We start from the raw sequence: 19,891 nt of genomic DNA on the forward strand, positions 1-19,891 counted from the left end.
TCTGTTTTTGTGAGCATTTTTTGCAGCTCTCTGCTCTTTTTTAATGTTTATAATAATTTTCCCTTTTTAACCTCTGCAACCAAAACTTTTACATTTGCAAAATATTATATTTAGCCAGACTTTTCTACAAACCACTAATGACATAAACTCAACATAAAAAGGTGGTGGTGGCCTAGACTCTACCTTATTGTCTATTCTAGACAACAATGAATACCATTAGTTAAATCTAAAAAATACCCATACCTTGTTCCCCCAAAAGAACCTTCACTTTATTATTAATTACCACCTACTGAACAAAATACAGAGACATGCACGCACAAACTTATGCTCCTACTTCACCAGAGCCTTGTGCATCATCTGCGTACAACATGGGTTTCAACAGGATGTGGTTTTCCTCCTTTGTACACAAACAGGGGTGCACACAGTGTGATTAAAGGATTAATATGTGTGTGAGTATTACTTATATTATGGGAAACATATGGGGAATCTGCTCCTTTTAGGTTCTCATTAAGTAAACTTTAGAGTTACAACTTCTATTTCTTTGGTGTTTGAAGTTTATGTGTTTATTGCATGTTATGTACCAGGGCTGGCCACTACACATAGGACTTAAAGTGATACTAAAAACAAAAACATGCTTTTGGAGCTGAGAATTATATAACTTATTTGCAACAAAATACATACAATAATGATACAACTGATGAATATATAAAAATATGTATTTTGTAGGTGATAGGCTAATGGCTAACTTGCTATTTCCTGTCTTTATGAGTCTTGACACTTTGATGATGGAGTAGAGTTGAGCATGTACTATGACTCCATGTCATGAAACAGCTTGACGGAAAAAAAAAAATCTGCAAGTGTCATTCAATTTCTGACAAGGAACTGAAGCCGTTCTAATTAGAGAAACCAGACAAGAGTAGATATTTTGCCTCATAAATGCATTGCCACAATTAGTTCATTTGTTTGTTGGTCTGAATCTGAAATTAGGTGTTAAAACATAACAGTAATACGATGACACAAGCTGCAGAATTTATCTTTGGCTACGTCCCTCCCAAAAACAGCTAATCTCATGTTAGCAACCAGAACTAAGCATGGTAGGCCTGCCAATACTATTTTATCAACTAGAAATATTGCACCACCATTTTTATCACTAGTTAAAGTCATAATCTAATAGGATGCAGCAAAAAGTGCTCATAAGGACACACTGATATGTGACATATCATGTCATTCATTAATATCAGAGGTCACGTTAACCGAAAATATTCTGTCATTGATAGATTTTTTTTTTTTAAATGACGGAAAATTCTGAAGGCCATCCGTCATTTTCACAGATTAAAATACTGAGGGTAATCGTTGTTTAGCTGACTTTAGCCAAAATTAGATGCTACTTCGCCAGCACAAAATGTGAAGATGGCCAAGTCTCCTTAGTTATTTTTAAAAGCCCAGTAAATGGGATGGCATTGATAAACGCGGTGAAAAAAGAGGGACTGATGTGGTGAAGGATGACGGACAAGCAAGTTATACGCCAGTTCTTATGGCATTTGGTGTGATATATGTACACATTTTCCACCTTTCATGTGTTATTTGATGGCATGTCAATTTGTGCCCAGATCTGTGGTTCACATAACCCGAACCCTAACCCTCAGTGCATGGTATTTGACATTGTGTGAACACACACAAGGAAAGCTTATAATGTCTACAGATAACACATCAATTAAAAGTGGCGTATATAATTATGCGAGTCGTGATATCACGTTGGTTTATCAGCCAGCAGCAACTACGGCTGCTGCATCATTGAGATGTTTTTGAACATTAAATAATACTAAATATATCTCATTATCATTAAAAAAAAAAAAAATTGAAATGACGGATAATAATGTTATGACGGAATTTTTACGACCCTGTCTCTCAAAATGACGGACAATAAAAATGTCTAGCACAACCTCTGATTAATATATACTATTATTTGAGTGTTTGTATGATCTATGACCAAACCTGTAAGTTGGACAACAGGTACATTTTGGGTTTAGAGGAGCTAAAAGCCACTCACAGTTGAACGCTAGTGAATACATTATTTATTACGTATAATAAGTAATGTGTCTGCAGGTCCATTACATACCAGGGACACAAAAAAAATAAATAATGTGCTGTGTGTAATTTAGTTTAGGGTGAAATTATTTTTCCTTCCTTTCATGACATTATTGTGATTAAATACATAGATCAGGTATTCTCAGGGAAATAATGTCAACTCTCTGTAGCAATTGTTCTGAATTATCAGAGACGTAGAAAGAAAGAACTGCAACATATTCAACACATTCATAATTTGGCCATAATGAATCAATAATAACTCTTCAGTTGCTCTAAAGTAAGATACTAGATAACATTAGCTTGCTTAGCATGTGATAGTTTGTAAGCATAAGAAATGTGTCTTATTGAGGCCAAAATGAGGTTTATTGGTGTTTTTCCAACATAGTGAACAGTATTAATTCTGAAATGGTACTAAGTTTTGATCCAAAGCTTTGTCTTTGTTTACTCATAACTGACTGCTATACAAACTAACAGTTTAGCAAGTTTTGTTGATCTAATTAATAATATTGTGAATTAAGTTCCTCATGTCCTTTCTGTGTACCTCCCTACTATCACATAACCATTAGCACAGAAACTTTCAATTACTTCTCTAAAAATATCTCTCTGAAAAAACTGACAATGCATCGCAAGTTAACACATGACATTAACATCGCAAGTGCTAAAGTGGGACAGGCGAGGCAGCAGTAACTAAGGGAGATGCTACTTGGCTCTTTTTAATCAAGCAAATCAGGTGGGTTTAAGTGGCTTCACAGCTTCAGTTCCCCATGATAAAGGACTATTTGAGAGAGGGAAAAGGGCCAAAAATATTCTAAATATACCACACACCTAAACTGATTTTAGGCAGGTAAAACCTGAGTCTCATATGATGTTCTTGAAATACTCCAGTCTTACACATCCACACCTGGACATTTCGCCACTAAACAACACACTCTCAGCCTCTTTCCAACTTTGTAGCAGCTTTCTGAATCATGCAGAGGGTGGAGTTGGTCTCAGAACGCGGTAACAGTTACTCTTTAGTTGCATTCACAGCACCAATGAAGCAACATCCCTCCTCTGTTTGTGTGTTGGGTTTTTTCTGTGTGTGTGTGTAATCTGAATGTGTGCACGTATCACGTGCTTAGCAACAGTTTGTGATTTCATCCTCAGTGGTTACACTTTTATACTGTGCCCTGGATATAATAATGCACTTTGTACCTTTCTGTAGGAGTGTCTGGTCCAGGGGGAGTGGAGGTGGAGGCCGAGCGAGGGGGAAGGGGTGGCTTCTCATCCTCCCCATCTACCAATCACAGAAGACAACAGTTAGCACCACAGCAGCAAGTATGTGAGTGGGCTTATGTGGGTTCTTAAGATACCTGAATAGTCCCTGTCGTCACTGACAGCAGTTTCCTCTCTGTCGACAGGGTAAAGCAGGGTGGTGACCAAACCCTGGCTCGGCTGCAGGTACAGGGACACCAGCTCTGGTAACGTCTTGAATCGTTTAGGCTGAACACCCTGAGACGTCTAAGAAGAATGAGGAAAATGTCAGAATATAACAATGACGGCATATTCATATTCCCTGGCCACAAATGTCATGTTATTAGACTCTTTTTTTGCCCTCTATTGTTCCACTTTTCATGTTGTATAAACAAATATGACCCAGTAGCCTAAATATAATTCCTACCAGGAACAGTTTCAGTAAACATTGCTTTCATTAAAAAAAAATCCAGTTTCAGAAAGCATGATTCAACTCAGCAGGGTGAAAACAAGTTAACCCTCTTTAATGTCGCATCTAAGACCCTAAAAATCATAAAGTGGTGAGACAGATGTCTGTGATGTGGGCCATGGATGGTCCAGAGTGGGTTTCAGACAGAAGGAGAGAGAGGCAGAGCACCATGTGGCCGTGAGTGTGTCTGAGACAGAGTGTGTGTGGCAAGTGGCGGTGGTGTGGACCTCACAGCTGTTGGGCACGATGCACAAAGAGGCTGCTGTTGGTGTGTGTGTGTGTGTGTGTGTGTGTGTGTGTGTGTGTGTGTGTGTGTGTGTGTGTGCGTGTTAGAGAAGAGAGAGAGGGAGAGAGAGGGTTCAGAGCCAACAAAAGCATCTCTGCCTGCCAGCTGCCACTGAAGCAAACAGTTTTCTGCTCCACACATGCATCCTCACTTATCATGAGACTGTATATGTGTGTGTTCTTTTTTTTTACCTGTACAGCCAGAAATCCTTCATCGTCAGGGAGGATCCTGTATGTGTGGACATGCTTCTGAAACCTGAAAACACAGAGAAGAAGGAAATGAATAAGACTGAGCAGATGTATTTAAAAAATGCAAACAAGGAAAAGTATCGCAGCAAAAGCCAAATTGCCTTTTCAGTCGGACACGTACATGCATACACTTGGACATGACCTCAGTGAGTAGGGGTGCGTGTTTGACAGTGAAGGGGGTTTCAGACACTGTGGAGAGATGCAACCTGTTGCTGTCTGTCACAGCAGTGAGTGGGCTTTATCCTTACAGTAGCATGATACAGTAGAGTACAACAAAGCTGGAGTGACTGACTGTAAGGCTACATTAATGATGAAAAAAATAACAAAGAAATGGGTCCAGTCCAAACTTCTTAAATAATGCAGAGAAATAATGTCTCTTTCTTTTTGTTTATGAAGTGATATCAAACTATTTTTTCTAATTAAACTCCAACTGACTGCGGATCAATGTCCCAGTGCTGTGTTTGTTTGGTCAGCCATAACTACACGCCTAAAGCCCTAAGCTGAACTTTAATGATTTTCATGTCTGCTCTTCATGTCTGCTCAGTGGACCAGAAACAAAATGTTCAATTTGCCAATCAAATGCTGTGGTTTATGTCGTTTTGTGTGTGTGCTGTACGTGTCGTGGCTGTGCTTGTTTAAAAGTGTGGGTGTTAAGGATTGCATCATATGCAACACACTCCAGCTTCTGTCTGTACACTGTCCTTATTTACAGTACCTCTGTGTGTGTATACACTGTGTAAACCGAGAGGGAGGGGATGAATCCATGACGGTAATACACCCTGACCACTCAGCTGGCTTTCCGGTCTTTCCAGGTCAGTGTCTTGCACGGACTAAAGCACAGACTGGAATAAAATATCAAAGTATCTTCTCCCCTGTAATCACAAAGTATAATATTGTATTTTAATAATTCGATATGGCTGGACTGAATTCGACCTGAACAGAAGTGTCACATTTAATTAAATAGCTTCAGGCCCATTGTTGACCTGGTCCCAGTCAGGACTCACTGTGGGTCTGACGCTGATAACAACCAATATATATGTGTATCATAGCTACAGTTAGTGTAGTTACAAAGGATGGTAGTTTACTCTGGTACTAATACAGGATTATTCTGACCTTATGGGAGACACTAGTGCTGACCTCTATCTTTATACAAAGCCTGGAAACATCAGTGATAATGTACATGTACACTATTATTCCAGTATTATTCTGAATATGGAAATATTCTGAATTTGAGTTGTCATGTAAACAGCATATTCCTTGTGTATTTTCTGAATTAGACCTCTTTCCTTGTTAATAGGGTATGCAAAATTGCACGTTGACAAGAACTTTAGCAGAATAAGAATTTTGTTAGCCATGAAAAAAGCTCATTACAAAAGTTGTCCTTTTCAGAATAAACCGGCATGTTATGTGCGTATAAACACAGTCAGTGTCATTCTCCTCTTAGTACCACAATAAAGTCTTACAGTATCGGTAAAATCATTTTTCGATCCAACAATGAGCTTGACACAACAAAAATATAAGCCATATTAAAAGTTTGGAAATATACAAATGAATGATTCATATTGAGTCTGCCATTTGTGCTTTTCAACCTTTGGACTACTTCCTTACAATTTCACAGGCTGCTTATCACCAAGAGCTGCTGCTGCAATAGTTCTGATACCCAAACCTAAGACATTTTGTGTGTTCCGTTTCTTTTAGCAATCATACAAGATACAACCACTAAGCCACCACCTCTCTTAAAAGTTCCTATGATACACAGCACACATATCAGATCATGGCTGAGTAAAAGGATACTCAGTCTAATGCACTCCTTGTTTAAGGCCACACGGTCCTGTAATTCAATCAAACACCATGTGTCACAATGCTGAGGGTGAAAAATATGATAGATTCTGCTGTGAGTCTACTCCAAGATTTAATGGGTTCCTGGTGACAAATAAAACAACAGACAGAGGCTATTACCTTACATTCTTGGTGGAAGTGTTAACAGCATTATGTCTCTATATCATGTGTGTTTAACTTGATCAATATTTTAATAGTCATTGAGATGAAATAATGGTCTTCTACATCTGCATCCATATTTATACTGGTCCTACTGTAGAAAATGTAAAAACACAATGCACTGAAAAGAACACACACACACAGGAGCCGCTGCTGTGTGATGTGTGTGTGTGTGTGTGTGTGTGTGTGTGTTTGTCTTCCTGTTGGCAGTTGACGAGATTTTCTGCAGGTCTGTGGAGTAAATACTATTGTTTCAGCAGGACCAAAATTATAACAGGGGAAGGGAGAAAGGGAGGTTTATTATGGGACAGACACCAAGTGTGTGTTTGTGTGTTCATGTGCGTGGCCATGTCCTGTCTGTTCAGTGCAAGTTCCTATCTCATCCGAACTACACACAAACACACAACCATCTAACCTTTTCTCTATCGGATCACACCCCTGTAGATCACAAACACACTTGTCAAATATTAATAAAACATATTTTCGACAAACACTGAAGGTGGCTAAAGTAGTAATACCTACTAACACAGATATCTGAAGAAAAGACATAAAAACACCCAACTGAGCGATATATACACTCACTCTCTCCTTCACAGTGAGGAATGTTTTTACATAAACTACTGGGTTTCACACTCACACAGAGAAACACAGAGGGCTATGCCTGAACCCTGACATGTTAAGGCGCGTTGCACTGATACTACAGAGGAACTTGCTGAAAAAAAAAAAGAGAAAATCAATAGCTCTAAGGGGTATAGTCGTCACAGATGCGTATTTTGTGTGTGTGTGTGTATATATATATATATATATATATATATATATATATATATATATATATATGTCCTCATGGAAGAACGCCATCACTCTGGCTTCAATGCACCCCCCGTCTATAAATATAAAATGAAAGCCGAAAATATTTGAGAAGTGCACTTGGACTTCTTTCCTTAGGTAGCAGATTTTCCAGTATTGGGATAATTATTATGTCATGGTGGTGAATTCCAACAGTTAAAGACTTTCTACCTGGAGGGATACTTCAAAATATTTTATATGCAACAACTTTATGTACAAAGTAGAACACTGAGGTCATCAAACGCAGGGTTACTAGCGACTCCCAGAAATATTACAAAGAAAATGGGGGACGCAGCCTTTACTAACTATGCACCAAAGTTATGGAATACAATTCCAAAAGACATTAGAGAAGCCAGTTCACTGAATATATTTAAAACCAAATTAAAAACATTTTTATTCTCATTAGCCTTTGAAAGGAGATAAAAATGGGGTCACAATTCAGGAACCAGGAATGTGCGTTTTTTTATTTTTATTTTATTTTATTGTATTTCTGTTTTTATTTTTTATTTTATTGTATTTCAAATTTCATCTTATTTCTTGCACTTCAAAAATTCTATGCATAATGTGCGCTGCTTTTATTTTTATTTTATTGTATTTCTCTCAAATTTCATCTTATTTCTTGCACTTCAAAAATTCTATGCATAATCAAATATTTTAATGTGCGCTGTTTTTATATTTATTTTTATTTTATTGTATTTCTAATCAAATCTTAATGTATTTTAATATTGTATTTTTTTTTTCAATCAATGTGAAGCACTTTGGGCTACAATTTCTGTATGAAAGGTGCTATACAAATAAAGTTTATTATTATTATTACTATTATTATTAACTTTATGGCATGAATACTAAATATCAGAGTTGCACAGTGTTTTGACAGTGCAATGAGAAGCTGATTAAAGGTGATCACTTCCTTAAAAATGTCAGTGCAAAGTACACACAACCAAATCCAGAGTCTGGAATAAATGCATGAGGAAGTGAGAGGCAACAGCCTGAAGAGCTGCTATTAAAGCTTCTGTAAAGTCACCAAAACTCTTTCCGCTTGTCTGTTCTCAGTCAGCAGCCAAGTGGAAATGCATCCTAAACACAGTAGTCCTCCAAAAGGAAGTTCACATGTCTGTGTTTGCGAGTCACAAGAACAAGCTGCTCTTTAAAAAAAAAAAAAAAAAAAAAAAGAGTCTTTGTGTCATGGTTAGAGAGGAACATTTTGGTTTCTTGGATTTTTGGGCCGGAACCTAAAAGAGGTCACCTTGTTTGAGATGTTAAACTGAGGGAGTTTCCACTTTCAGAGACAGGCCTCAGTTATGACATCAAGTTAAAGGATGACTAAAAACCGTGTGTATTCACAGTCTGAACCTTTTCCAGCCTCGGGTGATTCATCTAGAACTTCCTGGAAATGCATTTTTCAACTCTGCAATATCAGCGAGAGAGTACATGAGTGACAGCAGCGTTTGACCAAATGATCTTCTCCTCTCTGGCTCCAGGCAGTCCTGGGAAACACTGGGTTCCCTCTGTATTAAAATAAATATACTGTAGACTGCCATTCTTTCATGGATCATACACTTTTAACTTAAAAACTATCATCTACTGTGAATTCTGGTAGGATAGAGTTTTGACTTTCTATATTTACTATATAATATAATCCCCCATATGGTACAACATAACGAAATGATAGAGTTGTATATGACTAGATTTGTGGTTAAACATTGTTTTGCCTCTTATTTAATACTGTAAATAATAGTTTTATTCACATATTATCTACTGCTATAAAGTAAGCTAATGAAAACTGGGCTTGACACTGGACTTCAACAGTGGATGTGCAAAAAATGACAACATAATCTAAAATTATATTAAAAATAGACAGTCCCTCTCATTTTGTGTTTGTGTATTCCATGTATGAGCAACATCTTTTTAGTTGTGGAACAATCAAACTCTGTGTCCTGAACATACAATTCAGACTGAAGCTGTAACTAATGATTCCAAGCAAATTGATTGATCGGTCTCACATAGATATTTTACAGTTATTTAATGTCAAGAGATTCAGATTTATTCATCAGGGTGTTTATTACTCCATTTAAACACATATCCAGTTTTCAATCATGTGAATTCCTGGTACATGCATGATCCATTTTCGGTGTCAGTATTTTTAGGGAATGGGGCAGGTATGACACTCGCGATTCATTGATTATCAGCTTTTCCTACTTTGAATGTTATTGACCTTTTTTTAAAGGTCAATGTAATAACCTTTAAAATGTCAGTGTTCTTCTTCTTCAAATGATTACTTCATTCCTGACTCATATTGCAAATATTTCCTTATTTAATCATTTAGATCTATAGAAGATTAAAGGGAGGGTGAAAAAGGATGGCCAAATCTATGTCACTTACAAGAACTTGATTCTCTAAACAACAACCCAAAACACTTATAATTTAGCTAATGTGCGAGATGAAATAGGGACAGACATTGTAACGTGTTGTCATTTTTGTTTGAAAAATCACAGAAATGCTTAACAGACTGCAGAGAATGTCTGGGAATCATCATCTTGTTGTCATATATCTAAATAATGAAACCTGTACACTTAGAAATATAAAATTATGGAAGATTTATATTAACAAAACAGTAATAAAATGAGTGTTCAAGCCATTGCGGCCCATGTTGGTTTGTCCTTAGGCATTACACCATAAGCTTTAACGTACATGTGATGTATGTTGTTCTTGCTCATGGAGCCAGAGTTGAAGTGCGTCTGTTGCTAGTTTAACATGAAACTGTGGCTGTGACGTGAAAGGTGAAAGGGGAGAGGAAGGGAGAGGTGGGGGCGGTAAGAAATCCGGAAACGGATGATGCAGGGATGTGAGGAATGTTGTTGGTCATTGAGTGACCTACTGAGTCACTGGCACACTGAGCAAAGGATGAACGATGGACTACCGACACCTACGTTTCTAAAACTCCAACATCAGGAGCCCCCACTGATGGTAAAAATGTATTTACAAAACAGTGTTTTCTACAGCAGTCCATCAGTTACAAGAAGAGGTCACATAAATGCAAAGTATACACACTATGAAAACACACACACATTGAACTGAGCATGGGATAAACTACCAGATAGGGGATGTAGGTCGAGTCAATGTCAGAGTGCTGTGTCTCATGGCAGAGGTCTTTGATTTTCTGCATCTGCACAATCTGTAGCCTGTCTATGCATCTGTTTAACTCTGTGGAGCTGCTAGGGTTGGTCCTTTGTAGTTTTAAAAGTCTTACATCTATTTTCCATGCTTGATTCATCTTAGCCAAGTCAGCATCAATTGTATGCAGTACTGTTCCTCTATGATGAAACCTGGTGATCAGGTGTGGAGTACAGATAAGATCTGTTTGCATAATTCAACGTGAGAAGTTAGTAGTGATGTTTATGTTGTTTACAGAACACAGAGCTGGCTGGCAACTGGGAGGTGTTTCATTATTTGTTTAAGCAATAAATAATGACATGGTTTTAACTAAGTAAAGCATATGGTGGATAGTTGATAGATTGGGGATGTCAAAGTCATTTTAGTTCAGGGGCCACATACAGCCCAATGTAATCTCAAATGGTAAAATAAAGCAGTACCATAATAAAATATTAACCAATAACTAATGTCAACTCCAAAATGTTATTTTTTGAGTAAAAAAGTAAAATTATCTTAAGAAAATGTTTACATCTACAAATTATCTCTTAAAAATGTGAATTACATGAAGAAAAACCTAAAATTTCTTTATGTTAATAATGGCTCACCTTATCATTTACACATATACATTACAACTTACAATTCGCAATGAATCTACAAAGGCGCAAAACATTTAGACATAACATGGGTAATATAGCACTTTGCTTCTCTTGAGGCATTTCAGGTTGTTTATATTTGTTCAGGTTATTCACATTTTCTGTGAAAGGATAGCCTAGTTTGTGAATGTAAACATTTTCTTGAGCTATACATCCCAGTTCCTTTTGTAATTATTCATATTTACTTCAATTCCAGTTTATTGTCAGTGTTCTACCAACATTATTGTAAACAGGTTTAATTTATATGTTTTATATTCTATAATAGCTTGTCTTTTATACCACTTTATTCATTCTTATTCTATTTGTACCTCTTGTTTCAATTGCATGGTAAGAGAGACACAATATCTCAATTCTCTGAATGTCCTATGCATCTAGGGCACAGGTGTCAAACATGCAGCCTGGGGGCCAAACCCAGCCCGCCAAAGGGTCCAATCTGGCCCACGGGATGAATTTGTGAAATGCAAAAATTACACTGAAGATATAAACAATCAATGGTGTCAATGTCATTTTAATTCAGGTTCCACATACAGACAAATACAGTCCAATTAGATTTTAAGTGGGTCAGATCAGTAAAATATTATCATAATAACCTATAAATAATGACAACCCCAAATTTTCTCTTTGTTTTCTTGGTGTAAAGATGTAAAATTACATGAAAATGTTCACATTACCAAACTATACTTTTACAAAAAATGTGAATAACCTGAACAAATATTAACAAATGGAAATGTCTTAAGAAAAGTAAGTGCAATTTTACGAATATTCTGCCTGTTATTAAATGTTTTGTGCGATTGTAATGCACATGTGTAAGTGATAAACTGATAAACCGAGGCCTAATGTTGTTGAATTGCACTGGTTTTTCTTAAGACAATTCAAGTTGTTCATGTTAGTCAGATTTTTAAGGAAACTTTGTAGATGTAAACCTGATGATAATATAATTTAACTGTTTTCACTGTTATTATTTTACTGCTTCGGCCCATTTGAGATCAAACTGGGCTGAATGTGGCCCCTGAACTAAAATGAGTTTGACAGCCCTGATCTAGAGAATTGACAGTGAAGGAAAATCTTGGAATCTTTGAAGCCCAGAGGCAGACTGCAGCAGTGTGTCCTGAAAAAACGGTGCTGCAGGCGACCACATCAGACACAAGACAGACAGGGACAGCCCTGGAGTTAAGTGCCATGCTGGAGCTTCAGACAGACAGACAGACAGACTCCCAATGCCACTGTGTGCCTTCCAGGAGAAAGTAAACAAAGAAATCTGTCTGAAAACCCTGGCATCAGACCACATAATGTTACTGTTTGTCAGATTTGCTGCTGCAGGAAAGTTTACGCACAACACAGAGAAGCAGTGTGTAGCTTTGCAGAATAATAACAGACTGGACTGCGACTTTAACACAAAACCCCAGTCCCAGATGGTATGTGTGCAAACTTAAAAATATCATTTAACTATAACGTTGGCAGTGGTATCAGTCAAAACGAGGCCGCAAACACAAGTCTGGGTCATACAAGCTTTTACTTACAGTACACACAAAGCGTAAGCCCCGTTGACACTCTCACTGTCCCGCACCAGGAAGCTGCCGTCCCTCCCGGCTCGGGCCAGCAGCTCCTCGGCCGCGGCTCGACTCAGGTCCCGGTGATACCACATCGGCGGTGCGGGCCCCAATGGAGAAACCCCACCACCACCACCACCACCACCACCACCCCCGGCCATGGCCACAGCCCTTCAAACCGGCTTCAACTCAAGCTGCTTCCGAAAACTTCCCAGACTCGAGAAAAAAATAAATAAATAATCCAGAGACCGAACTGGAGTCGCGAGATGCGCAAAAAAGTGGCGCAAATGTAACTCCGAGGGACGCTAGGGTTCGAGTTATGTATTTGTTAAGTTACGCTGTTTGCGCTTGTTTCCTCAGTTCCTGAAAAACTCTCACCACCCTCCTCTTTTGCTTCCCAGTCCCACGGAAATCAGGGTATGTAAATCCACAGTGGAGATCCAGCACAGTATGGACGAGACACAGACCCACAACAAGTGAACACAAAGCACATCCGGTTACGGGTTTTCACAATAAAAGCATTATACCGTTAATCTATTTGTTAAATTACGCTGTTTGCGCCTGTTTCCCTGGTTCCTGAAATCCCTCACCTCTTTCCTCTTTTGCTTCCCAGTCCCACAGAAATTAGGGTATGTAAATCCACAGCGGACATCCAGCACAGTGTGGATCAGACACAGACCCACAACAAGTGAACATAATGTACATCCGGTCATGGGTTTTCAGAATAAAATCATCGCGTCTTTAATCTGTATAAGAATGATTCATTTCAGACGCACATTCATCAAACTCATCTTTCCCTTTAGTTTGTGTTGGAACTTGACACATGTGTGAAAACAAGGGATAAGAGGTGGATAAAAAAGAGAAAGAAGGGGAGAAACATTCAGTCTAATGCCACAACAAAGCAGCACTAGTTTTATTTCAGGTGAGCATCTATATTGTAATTTCAAATTGAATGTTACTTCTATACAGAGTAATACCGTTTTCTGTTTTTTACTCTTCTGCATTTATTACTCTTTCTAGTGGAGGTTTTGTATCTATTGTATAAATGTACAAATATGTGTGACAACACTTTATTATATACATTGACAACATCTGCTAACCAGCACTTAAGATTTGGCACATTTAACCTGTTAGGAAGATCATTTCTAGAGGGAAAAAAAATTTAGACCAGAGATATTAGCTTCCAACAATTTGCTCAAAACACTTTCTAACCAATGTTTTTTATGGTCTTATGAATCTATGTTGTTTTGTTTGTATTTGTTCCACTATAAAGTATCTGTTCGTTTCTTGCATCTCTCAGAATTCAACATTCAGGGAGCATTTGTCTTTGATTTCTGCTATTTTGTAGTTGTAACCTGATATAAACTAGAGTTAACCAGGTAAGATCTTTCTAAACAATAGTCCTGGCATAGTCCAATATTTAGTATTTACATTCTCTTTAAAACGGATAAACCCTGAAGGTGTTTTTCCTCTCTGCTCTTGTGTCATGGCTGCAAATTTGAGCCTACATGCTCGCAAGTGTTTACTAATGCCAAACAGCTTTTCTCTTTGACGTGCAGCCACTGTAGAGGCCAAGCCACCACAATTTCTCAACTCCAGCTCCAATCCATTTATGCAATCCTATTCTTTTCCAGACTGTGCACACACTCGCACAAGGTATAACTCTCCACCCAGAGGTAACCCCCTGGAAACAGCCAACACAATATTTAGAGCTGACTGTGCACTATTCTGACTTTAGACAGTCTTATTTTTCCACAGAAAGCATTAGTCTACAATGTGAAACTGATGCAAAGACACAAAGCTACAAAAGGATAGAGTTTAGGCAGGGTGTGTTGCAGATGACCTCAGAAAAGCTGAGTATTAATAGCCACAGGGACAGCAGCCATCCCAAAGCTATTTCTGGCTATGGCATCACACTGTGTGTGTCTGTGTATGTGTGTTCACTGTAAGTAACACTGTAAAAGTATGTGGCTTCAAAATAAAGAGACTGTAAAAATGTGTGGCAAAATGTCACATTGTAATAAAATGACTTTGTCAGCAGTTCGTAAAAACACAAACACAAACACGCACACACGCACACACACACACACACACGCGCACACACACACACACGCACACACGCACACACACACACACACACACACACACACAGCACAAAATAATTCACTTTTCTGTCCCTTACCATAAATGCCTGTTAAGATGTTTCAAGACCTGAAGTCTATTGCCACATTGGCAGTTCAGCGCTGCAATCCAATATACTGGGCAGATAAATAACGATCAAATCATCAATTTAGTTTATCGCTGTGAGTTAAGGTATATATTTGTGGTGCATTCAGTTTATACCCAGAATAACAACAAAATGGAGAACATTTTATATTTGGTTGAATTCATTCATTCATTTTCTGTAGCTGCTTAATACTTTGGAAGGTCTTGGAGTTTAGGTGAATTATGGTCCAGAATTTACTGGTGTTTGAAACAGGACAGTGATGTGCAAAGAGTCCCCCTCATCATAAAAATGCTCTGTTTATGGAGTTGATTCAAAGAACCAAGTCAGGAAAGACTAGACTGGTGTGAAGGGTGAGGAAGAATATGATTATCAGTCTGAGAAGAGGGCAGCTCTTTGACTGGACTGGTCTCTCCAGAGGGTAAACAACCATGTTGAGTACATCATAGCCTATGACCTAGTCAATAAAAGGTCTGAAATGTATGTTTTAGATAATCATAGTTATATGTGAGCCTATCTCTCATCAGCAAAGGTAATCGTTGGATATATTCTACACACAAACTGACCAGTCAACGACCTGGTCTCATACATTTAGACGTGGCATCGACCCACACTCGTAAACCCATGCCCACTACAGTCACTCACTCACACTCACTCACACACACACACACACACACACACACACACACACACACACACACACACACACACTGGGATTCAGACATTAACACACCCTGACTCTCTCAGTTTCTCTGTCCATTTCTCCCTCTCTCTGTCACACACACTCTAAGGACTAGAACCCCATAATTACCAGGCTGTGGAGCTCGGTAACCACTAGCTGCTGAGTGGTCATGTGAGGGTGTGATCACTGGGGCCCAGTGTGGAGGAACGCTTTCCCTTAAGGCAGATCCTGGATCAGTTTTACAGCTTCCTCAGTGGTAGTTGAATCTTTAAAACTGTCAGAGGCCCCTTTATCGCTGAAGTGTATGTTTATCCACTTTCTTCTGCACATTCTAATTTTTTAAAATGTGCCATATTGCGCTGATCTCATTCTGTATTTGTATAATTTGAGGCTACTAGTCTATTGTTTATATTAACTACTGTCTGTCAGTTGTGTGCATTGCAAATGGTATCATTGAAACTCATTTTATGACATCTTTTTCTGGAAAACAAAGTTGTTTTGTATCATAGGAATTACTGTAAATGCAAAGTAACACAAGAAACTATAACATTAAATGTAACAGCTACCAGATGCAGTGAAATGAACAAGCATCCTGGAGTGTATTGTTTACAGTTAGCTTTAAAGGACATCAATGCCAAAATAGGTCATGGCTAAATGCATACATTTTGGGTTTAGATATCATGAGATCATAATTAAGATGTGGTGTAAAACTGCTTTGTAACAGAGGTTTTGACAAATTTGGAGGTTCAGTGATTCACAACAAAAACAGGAGAGAATTTGAAATTATTTTTATTGGCAATTCCACAAGCGTGGTTACATGATATTCTTAATTTCCTGTTAGAATGAGAGATGTGACACAGAGGAAAAGTGCACTTATGATGTTAGCCCATACTGGTTTAGGGTTATTGCCATTGTTAAGGTAGTACTCTGCAACCTTTTTGTTGGGATTTGTCCCATTGAACCAGAGCTGCATGCAGCGGCCTGAGGTTTTGGAGTAAGTAGTGTAACGGTAGGAGTTGGACCAGATTTGTTCACACATGGACTGAGGTGTCGGGTAGATTTCAGTCCACTTACTGCACCTGCTGTCTTTAGGGCATTTGTTAGTACCTATGAGAGAAAGATGGTTTCATGACTGAGCATGTTTCAGCTTACTTCACTTACAAGGCTACAATAATAAGCCACTGTTTTTAATCATGCAACACTCTAGAAAGAGAAGAGTATTTTACTTGATGAAGTCCATCTGTCTGCATTTCATGCATTTCTAGTTACCTGAGCTCCAGTCCCATCCCTTGTGCCAGTCAGTCTTGCAAGTGAAATCATTCTTGCAGTCTTCCCACCAGCTGTGGCAGTCCTCCTGACACAGAGGTACATCCAAGATACGCTCCTTACGCCAGCTCTGATCCGTCTGCACACAGATACTTTATCTTAGTGGTAAATATAAGACCCACAGGCTCATGCCAACACAAGTTGAGAGCATCACAATCACATACCCCCCAACTTATCTGGATCTGTCTAACCTGACAGGTCTTATTAGCACACAGACCAAATCCAGCTCATGGACCATCTTAATCTTTACCACATTCTCAAAGGAAGACAATAGCACCCCCAAAACCTGAGTAAAACACCTGCATTATGTTCTGTCAGACTTGTTGAGTCAAATGGATGATGTTACAGTAACAGGGTAAAAGGAATACAACATAAAATTTCAACCAGGTATTTGCCAACAATGCCACAAACTTGTCATTGCAAGACTGACTACAAATATTTGGGATTTAACATCTTTCATCAGTGCATATCAGACTACTGCCATGTATAGAATAAGTAGGATGTTTTATCCAACTAAGCTTTTCATTTTAACCGTCAAGTGAACTAATGGATCTATGTAGCTGCAAAAATCAATGTTTTCCTCATAAATAAGGAACTAGACCATCTGAGCTAGAATTTAGCCTGTTGAAAAACAATCTGTCTTGTCATTTTTATGATTCTCCACAATGTTTGGTGTCACACATCCACTGATGGTGGTGGGGAGGGGAGCAGGGTCTTAAGCCCCTCCTGTCAAAGGCTAAGCCCCCTCCCCTCGAAATATTTATGGAATAAAAACTAACATGAATAAATATACAAAAAAAAAGACACTTGACTGACTTAGACAGTATGTAACAATCATAGGTTACAATCCTGACAAATTATATTGTTTATAACATTCCTAAATGGTGATGACCCTTGAACTTTGCCTTTCCTGTGTTGTGCGATTTGATTGGTTGGTTTGCACGCAGATTTGATGTCCATGCAGCAGTGAATGCCAAACGCAGCAGTGAGTTAGCAGTGGTTGGTGCAGATCTGCTAGTTAGCGAGTGTCGAGAGAGCATAATGGACCATTTTGTTATACCCAAAAAAACGAGTGAGAGTGGACAATGGCGGTGGCGGTGATTTACGAACATATGGACCTTTTATTGCTAGGGTGAAAGAGGAGTAATGACGCCAAACCTGGAGAATCTTGGCGTCATCACTCAGAACAGAGGGAAAGCGAAAAGAGATTTAGTGAGTTAGTGAGAGACAGTAGTCAGAGTATACTGTATACACAACTATACACTGTGCTACAGTTCTCACAGTTACACTCTTTTGTAAATCCACAGATGTTCTCTGTGGTGGCTAGAATTTTCATTGTTTGTGCTTGCTGTTTGGTATTTGTTCATTCATTAAATACAACTAGTTAAATTTGCTCCTGCTGTGATAGGATAAACATTTTGAAATGTGCATTTCAAAATGTGTAGTGTGTGTATTAGCCTGGGAACAGAAAATCTGTAGCTATGATAGTATTATTTGTTGGTGTTTGTTGTGTCAGAATTCACTGGCACCTCCTATAAACAATCGGGGTCCCCCATTGCCCCCCCAATACTAATTTTCTGGTGCCGCCACTGCACACATCAGTTGCCCCTTCATTTTACCTCAGTAAGGCCTTCTGGGATCTGTTACCATGTACAGTCTTACACTGCCATCTAGTGTTGAGTGAATGCACATGTAAAAGAGAGTCATACACACTTGTTGTATCCACGGTCCCAAATGGGGTGAGCACTCATAGAAACATGTGTCCTGGATGAAATGTTTCTTGCACTGCTCACTCATAGCACCACAGTGGTTCCAGTTAAAGTTGTATAGGTAGGAGTTGTCATCGTGGGCTGCTGTGCTGGTGTTGGAAGTGCAGCAGGCATTGTCACGCCATGGTTCACACTGGGAACAAACAAGGAAGAAAGGTCACTTAAAGTATGACGTGGAATTGAATATGATTCCACAGCGTGGTGGACCATGAGTGGCCTTATTGGATCTGATTTGATGTCTAGTCTTATCTCACCTGACGGTAAAGATATCCCTCAGGTCCAGGCTCTACTTTGTGATGTTTGGCATCCATGCACATGTTAAGTTTGTCCAGAGACAGAGCACCCCTGCAAAAGGCAAGCACTAAGGCCAGGGCAGTCCACATGATTCTGCTGCAGGGAAGCATTAGGAAGTGATTAGTAAAATCAAGGTGAGTAAAAATAGAAACCAGCAAACAGTGCTGGTCAATTGTGGTGAGTTGAAGGTCAAACAGGTTTCTTTAGGTTATGTCTGTTTGTGGTCAAAGCTCCCTTGATTGAAGAAATCAAAGCCTAAAAACCAAAACAAAAACAAACGATCATCCAAACTTAATCAAATCTGACAGTGTTTAAAATTGTGGACCCTTATTTTTTTGTTTTATTGATATATTTTTTGGGGTAACTTAGAATGCAGAAGGAGAATGACCATCCTACCTGTGTAGACAGTTATATACATTTTAACAGCATGTTTAACAAATTAAATGAACAGTTGCTCCCCTGGTGCTCTGTGAAATCAGTGGGATGTGGAGGAGAAGGATGACATGTAATCAAGCACCTGGTTCAGGGATCTAGGAACAATCCATTGTAAAAAGGGAATGGGTAGATGTGCAAAAAATGTATATACATTGAATTATGGCTTGATTTGTGTTTGTTTATTTATTTGTTTATTGAATCAAAATTAATATCTTGGATGGAAATATGATTTTTTTGTATTAAATTAGCCTTGGTGTTGTTTGATATAAGCATGTGCTTCCATAGTGTCTTGGCTAAACCAAAATAGTATCTTCTGCACAATTACTTGCAGCAGTGCAACTATAAAATAAGGCATCTCAGGTGATTACTTCCACTGAGGAGGTTGTGTTTTTGCTGTCTGTCTGTCGGTCTGTTTGTTTGTCTGATTGTGTGCAAAATAACTCAAGAAAGTTATGGATGGATTTGGATGAACATTTCAGGAAATGTTAATACTGGCACAAGGAACAAATGATTCAATTTTGGTGGTGATGGGGGGGGGGCACTGATCCGCCTTGGCGGAGGTCATCGCTCTCCGAGTGGTTTTCTAATTTTTGTATTTTATGTTCAGGAAAGCTAATCACACATGCAAATGAGTCTT

The 19,891-nt window shown here is 38.6% G+C and overlaps 2 protein-coding genes across 5 annotated transcripts in view; both read right to left on the reverse strand.

The window, feature by feature from the left end:
• The window catches only part of inppl1a (inositol polyphosphate phosphatase-like 1a), a 35,153-nt gene extending 22,155 nt beyond the window's left edge, over positions 1-12,998 (reverse strand). For 3 of the 4 annotated variants that reach the window (XM_030151956.1, XM_030151955.1, XM_030151954.1), the window contains exons 1-4: positions 12,495-12,997; positions 4,268-4,331; positions 3,441-3,588; positions 3,283-3,364 (exon numbers count right to left, since the gene is read on the reverse strand). In XM_030151956.1, coding sequence (XP_030007816.1) covers positions 3,283-3,364; positions 3,441-3,588; positions 4,268-4,331; positions 12,495-12,685 — 485 coding nt within the window. In that variant the 5' untranslated portion in view covers positions 12,686-12,997. Of the gene's footprint in view, positions 1-3,282; positions 3,365-3,440; positions 3,589-4,267; positions 4,332-12,494 lie in introns of all 4 variants that reach the window. The other variant, XM_030151953.1, reaches the window with a different exon arrangement.
• Positions 12,999-16,243: 3,245 nt separating this feature from the next.
• folr (folate receptor) lies at positions 16,244-18,908 on the reverse strand. The gene is made up of 5 exons (XM_030151330.1): positions 18,780-18,908; positions 18,470-18,658; positions 16,700-16,835; positions 16,323-16,537; positions 16,244-16,264 (listed from the first exon to the last, which is right to left on the reverse strand). The coding sequence occupies exons 1-5, from the start codon at positions 18,906-18,908 to the stop codon at positions 16,244-16,246; spliced, it is 690 nt and encodes a 229-aa protein (XP_030007190.1).
• Positions 18,909-19,891: the final 983 nt, after the last annotated feature.

The sequence above is a fragment of the Sphaeramia orbicularis genome, chromosome 13 (genome assembly GCF_902148855.1).
Source record: "Sphaeramia orbicularis chromosome 13, fSphaOr1.1, whole genome shotgun sequence".
NCBI lineage: Eukaryota > Metazoa > Chordata > Actinopteri > Kurtiformes > Apogonidae > Sphaeramia > Sphaeramia orbicularis.

Coding starts and splice junctions, on each gene's coding strand:
- folr (XM_030151330.1), bottom strand. CDS start 18,908: ATGTGGACTGCCCTGGCCTTAGTGCTTGCCTTTTGCAGGGGTGCTCTG. Junction 16,836..18,469: donor TGGGACCGTGGATACAACAA/GTGTGTATGACT, acceptor ATCTGTGTGCAG/ACGGATCAGAGCTGGCGTAA. Junction 16,265..16,322: donor ATGGCAATAACCCTAAACCA/GTATGGGCTAAC, acceptor TCATTCTAACAG/GAAATTAAGAATATCATGTA.